At 45.9% G+C, this 11,250-nt stretch overlaps 1 protein-coding gene across 1 annotated transcript in view; it reads right to left on the bottom strand.

Annotated features, from left to right (window-relative positions):
- Window positions 1–1,824: 1,824 nt before the first annotated feature.
- TTC9 (tetratricopeptide repeat domain 9) overlaps window positions 1,825–11,250 on the bottom strand; it is a 32,357-nt gene continuing 22,931 nt past the window's right edge. The window contains exons 2-3 of the mRNA XM_014830163.3: window positions 7,089–7,271; window positions 1,825–5,172 (exon numbers count right to left, since the gene is read on the bottom strand). Coding sequence (XP_014685649.2) covers window positions 5,093–5,172; window positions 7,089–7,271 — 263 coding nt within the window. The 3' untranslated portion in view covers window positions 1,825–5,092. The remainder of the gene's footprint in view (window positions 5,173–7,088; window positions 7,272–11,250) is intronic.

Below are 11,250 nucleotides of genomic sequence, written 5' to 3'. Positions count from 1 at the left end.
CACTTCAGGACATTAAAAAAAACTGTTGTATCTTGAGCTTTATCCCTTTGAGTCTGATTCAGTGGGCCTAATGCAGAGTCTGAGATTATATATTTTTAAAAAGCTACTTCAAGTGATTCTGATGTTTTGGAAAGCACAGCCCTGGAGCACATGGCTTCTCTTCTAACCCAAGTGTCCTAGGATTTCTTTGGTTCTCAGAAGCGCAGATCTAGTCCAGCCCTGCACTGATCTGAGGTAACATTTGCCACTGAATCCATTATCAATTCATCCCAGGTTCAATGCTCAACATTTACGGAGCACTCACTGTGTGCCAGGCATTGTGCTAGACATTCTGGTTGCAAAGATGAGTAAACCACAGTGCCAGCCTTGAGGAACATCCAGGTAGTGGGCGAGACAAGCACAGAGAGGAAGTTCCAATTTGTTGTCACAAATGCTAGGCAGAGGTCGGCTCGTGCTGCTTCAGGAGTGCAGACTAAGGGGTCAAGGAAGGTTTTAAGCACTGATGCCTTGGCCAAGTCCTCTAGGAGTGAGCAAGGCAAGGAGGGGGCTGGAGGGATGAGGTATGGACAATTGGACAGAGGGAACAGCATGGAAAGGCTGAGAGACCCAGGACAATGGGCTCAGGGAATCACAAGAAACTGTGCAGCAGTGGAATGTGGGGAACCTTGGGAGGAAGCCCAGGAGGTGAGCCTGGAAGAGTCAGTGGGAAAAAATCACATGACACATTGTGTGTTATGCTGAGTTTGGCCTTTATCCTAAAAGTGATGAGGAACCACGAAAGATTTTTAAGCTGTGGAGTGACATAATCAGATCGTGTTTTAGAAGGATCACTCTGATAGAACTGAGAGGGCGAACCGGAGGCAGAAGAAGCTGGCAACGGAGGAACAAATTAATTGCAGAATTAAGAATTTATGTATGTCAAAAAGCACCATAAATAAAATTTGAAAGCAAAGCACTTGGAAAGCATATTCGCAATGTTTCTTGACAAAAATAATATTCTTAATAAAATTACATATCGATAATAAACATACCAATATCAAATAAATAGAAAAATTACAAAGAAAGAAGTACAAGTGGTCAACAAGCATACGAAGAGGTTATTCACTAACAATCAAAGAAGTGCAAGTTCAAATAACATTGACATACTATTATTTTCCTATCAAATTGGTAAAGATTTGATAAGTGATCATACCCACGGAGTGAGGGTGCAGGAGACAGGGCACTCTCTGGGCTGCAAATAGGAGAGTGCTTCAGTACAAACTTTCTGGAGGGCAGTTGGCAATATATGTCAAAATTCCTAAAGATAGCCAAGCAATTTCCTTCTTGGATTTCATCCGAAGGAAAAAGTCAGAGATATGTGCAAAATTTAGCTGCAAGAATGTCTGTTGCAACATTATTTACAATGAAGACTGGGAACAAATGAAATAATCTCTGTTAGGAGATTGGTTACCAAACGAGGGTCCATCTATATAGGGAGGATGCTGTTGAAAAAGTTTGAGAGACGCACGAAAAACGTTGTGTTCATGATATAGTAAGTGAAGTAGCACAAAGTGCAAAAAAGTGTGTCCAATATGCTACCATTTGTGCATGTGGAAAGAGAATAGATATGCATATATTTGAAAACGCAAAAATCTCTCTGGAAGGATATACAAGTAATTGGAGAGAAACTAGAAGCTGGCAGACAGGGCGGGAGAGATTTACTTCTTATGCTATAGAGCTTTGTGTACTTTTTGAATTTGTATCTGTGTATGTATTACATATTCTAAAATATAAACACACGTTTTGAAAAGTAAGTTATTAAAGAATATATACAATGTGTTCCAGTTTTTGTAAAAAAAAAACAACTGTGTATGTGCATGTGTACATTTATACCAAAAAGAACAGAAAGATACATCCAAGAGGATAACAATGTTTGTCTTGGATGGTAGGGTTATAAGTTGGAGTTTGTCTCTTTTTTTCCTAAAATTTCTACAATACACATGTGAGGCTTTCATAATAATTACAAGAAAAGTGTAATTTTTTCCCCCAAAGAATCTATCACAAAAGTCCAAGCAGGAGATCACAACACAGGTCATATCCAGGATTAGTGATCCAGGTAGAGTTCAGCAGTGACATCTGCCAACAAAGTGTGTAATTAAATGACAGTCCCTGTTCTGGGGAGGGATGTCAGGAAGAAGGAAGCTGAAGGTTTGGTAAGGTGAACAGACCTGATTTTGCATAATTGCCCTCTGAAATATCTGTTGGACAAATGCATAGAAAATTCAGTCCCATCATCCCAAACATCAACCAATACCCCCAGGCAGCTTTTTTCTTTGGGATCATTTAATTTTGGGTCACAACGAATGGAGTTCCAATAAGCATGTGTACCTAAGCTGCTAGACAAGCAGACGGCCTGTACACTCGTACTGTGTGGTCCCACGAGGTTGTCCTCACTACTTCTGGTTTTTAACCTTTCTCTTTGGAAGGATGGCAACAATCTTATCCCCATCTGTCCAGTCCTGCCCAGACTCACTCGCCGAGGCAAGACTTCTCTCCTGCTCCATGTTGGGAATAGTTACTCTGAGTCCTTCTTGATGATAGGAAGACCTTGCCAGTTTTAACTGGTTCTGCAGGCCACTTCTGATATCATCTTCATCCTTCAGATCCCAACAAGCAGTTTGCCACCTCACAAACTTTCTGAGCTGCAAGCTTGGGAACAGGGAGTTTTGCACATTTGCTTTTCTACGTGTGCTGCAGGGTGGGGCCATGCGAAATCATTTTGGAGGAAGGGGGCAGAGAGAAGGATATGGTACGGGAGGGGGAGAATATGGCAGATGTAACAGCTTTTTCCTTTTCCTCTTCTCTAGAGGGTGAGCTATAGGCAAGCAACTGTGGGTCCCTGGATATTTCTAGCATCTTCTTGCAGCCCCCTTTGGAAGCCTTTGAGGAGCTTTGTGAATATAACCTGTGGTGCTGGCTTCTGGTCCCCTCAGCAGTGATTGGATTCTACAGCGGTGGAGCCTCTGATTAAACAAACAACCCATCATTAACTTTGTGTTGCCTTTCAATCTCTACCTATAATTGTGACTCTTTCCCAAAGCTGGGATGGAGTGAGGAATGCTAGGTGGGTTGTTTGGATACGTGCCAGCCCCAACAGCAAGTAGAATGAACAATACACAGAAATAACTGCTGAGTCTCAGCTGTCTCTTCCTGGCCTGTTACTGCCCTGACCACGAGGGAGTCAAGTGTAGGGACCTTTTCCTGCCTTGGGCTAAATGCAAGAGGCGGTCCACGTACCACCGTTGACGTAGTCAAGGCTTTTCAACTTAATACAAATTGTCCTGCTCTTGAATGGTTGCAACTGCTCAATATAATACTTTGCTGAGCAGCAACTCACTATGGAGAATCAGTAGCTAGAGTTCTGGCGTCAGACAGACCTGGTTCACATCCCAGCTATGCCACCTAAGGTCATGCAAACTCGGGATAGTTAATTTTTCTGGTTTTGAGTTTTCTTATCCATCAACTGGGAATAGTATCTCAGAGAATAATTGCATGAAAGAAATGAGATTATACATGTAAAGATCTGAGGATAGTGCATTTAATAAATGTGAACTATTAACATTATTGCATCTGTATATTTTAATTTGTACAATTATTGTCTCTTTCACTAATCACACGAAAAATACATGAAAGTGCTTTGAAAATTTTAAAGCATTCATAAATTAAAGGTGTCATTGGTAATCATCTCATATGAGGATTTCTCAACTCTTCCATTTCCTTGAAGACTGGGACTACATCCTATGTCCCACAGCATATTGCACAACGATAGGCAAACAATAAGCCCTCAGTAAATGTTTCTTACTTGACTGAAGCAACATGGCAGAGCACAAAGAGCAGAGATATCAGGAGACTAGGCTGGGATAAAATTAGTTTAAGGCAGGAGAGCCAGTCTGCAGTCATAATTTACTCATTCAACAAATATTTGTTGAACACATTCTATGTGCTAGATACTGAGTCCAGATAATTTCTTCAACAAGAGGCAGTACGAGTTCCCACAAAGCCAGGTCCCTGGGCAGTCTCCACCATCTCAGCCTACTCTGGAAGCACAAAGGCAGCAGCCAGCATTGTATACCACTGACAAATGGCCCAATTCTTTGGGGGAAGCCCCATCCTGCCTGGCTCTGATTGACCCTAAGTAGCTCTGATTGAGAGTTGGGAGAGGGAGTAAAAGAGAGGGGCAGGGCTGCTTCCAACAGAAATGACAGGAACTGCTGCCTGTTCACTTACTTTTATTTATACTTAATTAGTCCACAGTTCAATCCCCCAGTCTATACAATGCCCTTTTCCCTAGACGTCATCTCTCCCTCCCTCCATCACCTACGTGGTCAACCCTTGGCTCACTATACCCTGCCCTTCTGCTGTCGCAGCTGCCTGCTGGATGGGAGTATGGGAGAATGGTATGTGTGGTCACCAGAGAGCACTGAGAGTGGGCTTCAATGGCATGTGAATCCTGGCAGAGTCTCAGATCCCCAAGAGGGAGAGAAGAAAGCAGAAGCCAAGACAACAAGTGAGGGAGGGAGGCAAGGGCTGAGGTTCTCGGGGGTGGGAGTTGGGGGAAATCCAGTGTACAAATTCACAGTCTCTCTGTTGGCTCCTGGTGTTTGTCTCATCCCTGGATTTGTCACAATTGCCTTGAGATGCTCTGGTCTGTCAGAAAGGTGTGGAGGGGCCCAGCCCGTGGGCTCTGTGCCTCCTGCCTTTGAGATGGTATACCTGCCAGCCTCTGCCTCTGTCAGAAGCATTGGCCAAAGTCAAAGCTGAAATGGCCTGTGAGAGTCCTCTCCAGCTGTCCCCGAAGAAGTTAGGTCTCTCTCAGTGGCTGACCTACTAGAGAAGAGAATGTCTCTATTGTCTGGGCAACACACCAGATTCCAAATTTGCATGTCTCCTTTTCACACTGGAAGTAGACAAAGAGTTGAGGGGCAACCGGAGGAAGAAAGGGGAGCCAGAAGAAGTGGGGAGAAAGGAACAGAACCCAGGGAGGGGCTCTCCACCAGGGGGTGCCTGGAAGTCCCGGGTCAGGCACGGATGCAGCTTTAGAGAGGTGGTCTAGTTACATGGCTTCTTTCTCTCTCTGGGAGCATCTGCTGAGCTTCATCTCCGTCAGCTGGATATACCGAATCACATTGGTATCTGCGAGGAGAGAAACATACCTTAGGGAACACCTGGTGAGAGAAACTATTGGGTCTACCCAGAATCAGGGCAAAGCTGTGTCTGCAGATCACTGACAGGCTAGACTCCCTCAGCCAAGGTCCATGGTGGCTGATAGGGGAAGCAGGATGTTGGCCCACTCCTTCACTTCCTCTCCCAGCAAATGTGGACAGGTCACTGTGACCCAGGGGACAGACGGGAAGGAGAGGAGAGGAGGGAGAATTTCTCCCCTTATTTCTGGGTAGCAGCATCTCCCAGTGGTCCTGAGTCAGCACAGTTAGTTGAGACTCTGCTTGGAGTTGAACCTCAGGCAAGTCACCAACTTCTCTGAGCCTCACGTCTTGTCTGAAAGAAACAACCTCCATTTTTGAATGCCTACTTTGTGCCAGGTTTTTTTCCTTCATTAACTCATTTAACCCTTCTTAGAATCCTGTAAGGTATGCATCATCATCTTCACTGTGACAAAAGGGAAAACCAGGGTCCAGAGAGATGCCCACAGAGACACATAGTAGTCGATGCCTCTCCTGAGGATCATAATACCTTCCTCATAAAATTGCTGTGAGGACCAAACTAGACAAGTCTAAAAGTGCTTAATCCAATGATCAATAAATACTAGTTGAATGCAATATTTTTAATTGAAGAGTTTAAAATGATTTTGCTTCTTTGTCTTATTTTTATTCTTCTAAGTAGGGTCAGACAACCACCTCACCACAAACTGGGGAGTTTCCCCCCGATATCAGTTCGTAAATTAGTGAGCTGGGTACGACATACAACAGCTGCTTAGCTCTGCACACACCAGAATATAAGAGCTCCAGGGCTGCCTGGGATGTTTACTTCCAAAAGTAGAAATTAATACTATAGAATTCTCAAAAATACCAGGCACAGCATCCAGAACAGTGTGGACCTATTGCAGGTGCTCAAGAAAACTCCATTGAATGAATCCAGTTCTTAGTCCTTAAGTTGCTTACCGTATAGTTGGGAGAACACAATTTATATACAGAAAACCAATCAAAAACACACAAAAAAGAACTGCATTAAAAAAAATCAGACATATGAACAAGAAGGGCAACATCAAGCCAAAGTCATTGTTTAAACGGCATCTCCTCAGAGAGGCTCTTCCGACCACCTGGTCTAAAATAGCATCCCCTTTACTCCTGATCCTTTGACTCTGCTTTATTTCCTTTATAGCACTTGCCACTGCTAAATGTTACATAATCTATTTGTCCATTGGTTTACTGTCCATTTTCCTCCATTATGGCGTACACTTCTTGAAGGTAGCAACTTCCTTTCACTCACTGCTCTTTTCCCAGCACCGAGACAATTCCTGGCCCATTGTACCCATTCAATAAATATCTATGGAATGAATAAATGCCTGAGCTAGTGGGGATAAATTTAAGTGAATGGTACAGATAACGCATGCTCTAAGGAATGGGATTGACTGGAGAAACCACAGCATGCTTCCTGGAAGATGCTGAGCTTAGCACCAAAATTGTCCATTTGTATTCTGTCTTGCCAACCAGTGTGTGAGCTCCTTACAATAGGGATCATGTCTTCTCATCTGCATTCCTGGTGCCCAGCACAAATCTTGGCACATAGTAAAAATTCAATATATATTTATTGAATAAGTGAGGAGAGCTGGATTCTGGGTTGGAGAAGACAAAGAATTTCATATTCTATTCGAAAAGAAGAGGTGCCCAAGCTCCCTGGAACCCAGATCCTAGGCAAATGCATGGACTGTGTACTTTCCTCAATCCAGGTCCTAACACACACCTCACCCCTAATTTGCCATTTCTGCCCCTGCCTAACCCTGCCAGCCATGCAAGCTGTACACAACAACGAGAAGGCCTTGGAGCTGCCAGAGGGGGCTGATGGTAAGAAAACAGCCATTGATGCCTTACCTGTTGGCTGTCGGGTCCTTGCTTCTTTCAGATAGTAGAGTGCTTTGTCATAGTCTCCAAGGTGGTAGAAGGCCACACCAGACCTGTAAAGGGCCTTGAAGTTCTCGCCTTCCTTCTTCAGGACTTTGAGGCAATACTCCTTGACTCGTTCGTAGTTCACCAACTCAGCCTGCAGCAGGCAGGCTATGGAGGAAGCGAGAAAGATGGGAAAGGGCCATCAACACAGCAGAATCTGAATGTCTCCCTTTGGTTCTCTCTCCCCATTCAGAGAAGGTTTAGTAGGGTTGGGGTTTTTCACTGGGGTTTATGCCATGGAATTGGTGATCAAATAATCCTGGGTTCTAGGACTCAGTTTCATCACCCACAAGCTGTGTGACCTTGAGCAAGTTACTTAGCCTTGTCATATGGGTTGAGTTGTGTCCCCCGCAAAAGATATATTGGAGTCCTAACCCTTGGCACATCAGAATGTGACCTTATTTGGAAAGAGTCTTTACAAAGGTGATCAAGTTAAAACAAAGTCATTGCATGGATCCTAATCCAATAGGACTGCTGTCCTTATAAAAAACACCCTATAGACTGAGTTTTTGTGTCCCTCCAAAATTCATATGTTGAAAACAAATGCCCAGTGTGACAGTATTTGGAGGTGGGGTCTTTCGGAAGCTCCGCCCTCATGACTGGGATTAGTGCTCTTAGAAAAGAGACCCCAGTGAGCTCCCTCGCCCCTTCTGCTATGTGAGGACACAGCGAGAAGATGACCATTTACAAACCAGGAAGTGGGCTCTCACCAGACCCTGAATCTGCCAGCACTTGACCTTGGACTTCCCAGCCTCCAGAACTGTGAGGCACAAATGTTGTTTGACCCCACCCAGTCTATGGTATTTTTACTATGGCAGCCCAAATGGACTAAGACAAAGGGGAAGTTTGGACACAGAGACAGACACACACAGAGGAAATATGACGTGAGAGGCACAGGGAGGAGATGGCCGTTTATATGCCAAGGAATGACTGAGGCTACCAGAAGCTAGGAGAGAAGCATGAAACACATTCTTCCTCACGGACCTCAGAAGGAACTAGCCCTAACAACACCTTGATCCTGGACTCCTGGCTTCCAGAACTGTGTGTGGCAATAAATTTCTATTGTTTAAACCACCAGTTTATGAGACTTTTGTGGTGGCAGCTCTAGAAATAAGCTACAAGAGGCAATAACAATAGTAACTATGGCTAATATTTGTCAATTGCTTGCCTTGTGCCAGATGCTTGCCTCACTGTTTTACTTATATGAAAAATAATACATATAATCCTCAGAATACTATGATGTAGGTCATATTATTATTCCCATTTTACAGATGAGGAAGCTGAGGCCCAGAGAGGTTAAGTAATTTCCCAATGTCACGCAACATGAAAGAGGCGAGGCTGAGATTTAAATCAAAGTTGTCTGGCTGCAGAGCCCCAGTTCTTTATTGAGCTGTTGAGGGGATTATATAAAATAATGGTCATAAAGTATTTACTACAGGGCTTGGCACATAATAAGTACCCAAAGTGTTATTTAATATTATTATAATTCTTTTCTGCCCCTGCACCACTGCAGTGATGACCTCCTCTGACTTTCTTAAAGTTCTCACTCATACATGTTTGTCTCTGCAGTTCCTGGTAGCAGGGGCCTTCTGATGCGCTAGTAACCTGTCTCACATGGGGCGCAACTCTGGACATGAGAAGTGTGTCCTCTTGCCCTGAGTGTCCTGGGCAAGAGGGCTAAGGCTGGCAGGGGCCTATGGTGGGCCCCTCCTATTCCACAGTCAGCCATCTCTGAGTAAACCGTCTCCCCTTGAAGCTTTCTCTTACCTGCAAACAGCCACAGGGCCAGGACCAGGGGGCAGAAGCTTGTACAACTCTGGCGAGTGGGTGCCTCCTAAACTGTTGTGCGCTAAGAGCCTCACCTGCCTCACCCTGATCCCAGCCCAGCTCAGCAACCTCCGCCTCCATGGGATCACTCGAATATCTAGCAGGCACTAAGGGCAAAGAGGTGTGTTAGACACGCTGGAGGGATTACAAAAAAAGAAGGGGGAAAGACATCCATCTGCTTCTTCAAAGCGAATGAACACAGAGACTTAGAAGGCAAAACGGCGGCTTGGCGCCCAGCCCCGGCTGGTGGGATGGGGGAGAGGGCTCATGTACCGTTCCTTTGTGTTCAGGTCCAGGGGTCTAACGTCAGCTGTTTTGATCCCTTAAATAACTTTCCAGGGGAAAAAATCCCCCCAAATCCCTCAAACTCTTGCATTCTGAGGGGGAGGTGAACCACACAGTCTCTCAAGTTGGAGGTGTGAGAACCAGGAAGTGGAAGAGAACCAGCCCAGATCTAGAAACCGATCCATCAGGTTTCCCTGGCCAGAGGGCAGAAAGCCAAACAAGTCGACCGAAGCAATAGGCTGCCAAGCCGGTGGGCATGGGCGTGGGTGGCTGTTGTCACAGGGAACAGCAATAGCTGGCACGCCAGGGGGCCATCCCGCTGAGCTGATGCCACCAGCTCCCTTCCCCTCTCCTCCCTCAGCTGCGGGGCCTGCAGCTCTCTGCCCCGCTACCCCCATGATGCTGTTGGAGTCGGTGGTGCTTCCACAGCTCTGCAGACCGGGAGGGGTTTCTGTCAAGAGGTTTCTGCGTGTGAACCTCATTGGCTGCTACCTGAGTGGGACTCGGCGCCAACATCTGCTCCCAGAGCTAAAGGGTTTCCTGTCTGCAGCTTCCACGTGCCCCATCTGATGCCCTCTGCCAGCTTGAGAAGCCCTCTTCCTGTCCAGCCCTCTGTCTGCAAACAGACACTGCTGTTTGCTGACCGGAGCAGTCCAGGAAATGAACCTTTGTTTCTTTTAAAAACAGTTTTTGAATGTCCAAAATTGGAGGGAAAGGAAGCAGAAAGGCCTAGAAATGGAAAAGTTCCCCGTTCCCTCCCCCCCCCCCCCAACACCAACTCCCCAGGACAAAAGGAACAATAACAATTTCTGGGACTCATTCAGTGAAAATGTTTCGAATGCCCCTGCAGATCCAGTGGGAACTGTGATGTCTGGCTGCGGACCAGGGTTCAGACCTGGAGAGAGGTGGACCAGGTAGGTTACAGAGTGTGGAGCCCCTGCTGGCATTGGAGGCTGAGCCCAGGAAGACGGAGAAACCAGAGCTAGCTCAGGTCCAAACGGGCTGCCGTCCTGAAAGACTGGGCCGAGAGGTGACATCCAGATAAGAAACCAGAGGGGCCAGGCCCAAGCTCTCAAGAGGGTCGAGGTGGAGGGGGTAAGAGACAGTTTGGAAAGCTGCCCTCAGCCAGACCTACAGGTGATTTTTAGGTACCTCTCTAGTTCCGGTGGGGAGCTGTTTGGGAAACGTATGACAAGCCCATGGGATAAGTAAGATGGGATGTTTGTAGGCACATTTGTTTTGGAGTTGAGGAAGTTAAGAAGGAGACGTTGACCAGCAGTCTCCTGATGTTCCTTCCATGTGCATATGCCCACCCCCAGGGCCCGGGGCTGCAGTGGATCTTGAGAAGGTCTGCCCTTTCCTCCTCTCAGTTGTTAATCTCTTCCCCTACGTCAGAGGTGGTACTCAGAACCTTACATATACCATGTCTTAATCCTCACAGCAACTCTATGAAACAGGTTCTATTTTTATGCATCTTTTACAGATGATGAAACCCAGTTCCAGAGAAATTAAGTAACCTGCTGAAAGTCACTCAATGACGAGGTGGTAGAATTATGATATCTACCCACTTCTGCCAGGCTCCCAAGACTGTGCTTTTGATCATGGGCATCTGTGGGTCTGCACTTGAGACCCCTGGAAATCCATGTAACATCTGGTAAAAGACAGGTCACCTCTGGAAACTACCTTCCTCTGTGTTCTAGGGTCAACGAGGCAAAAAATGATGCCTAACTGCACTGGGCACCACACTGAGCCCTGGGATCAGCAGATAAACCAAACATTCCACTCCATCCTGGAGCTGATGGACTGGTGGGGAAGGCAGATATTACATTATCTCAAATATCCATGTGCCAAGTCCTGTGAAGGAGAAGGGAAGAGTGGGAGCATACTGAGAGGCCCTCAACCAATATAAAGTATCATGGGAGGGCTTCTTGGAAGAAGTGGTATTTAAGTTGGGTTCCAAAGATTGAGTGTTTCT

This window comes from Equus asinus, chromosome 7 (genome assembly GCF_041296235.1).
Source record: "Equus asinus isolate D_3611 breed Donkey chromosome 7, EquAss-T2T_v2, whole genome shotgun sequence".
Classification (NCBI taxonomy): Eukaryota; Metazoa; Chordata; class Mammalia; order Perissodactyla; family Equidae; genus Equus; species Equus asinus.
This window is presented reverse-complemented; position numbering and strand designations above follow the sequence as displayed.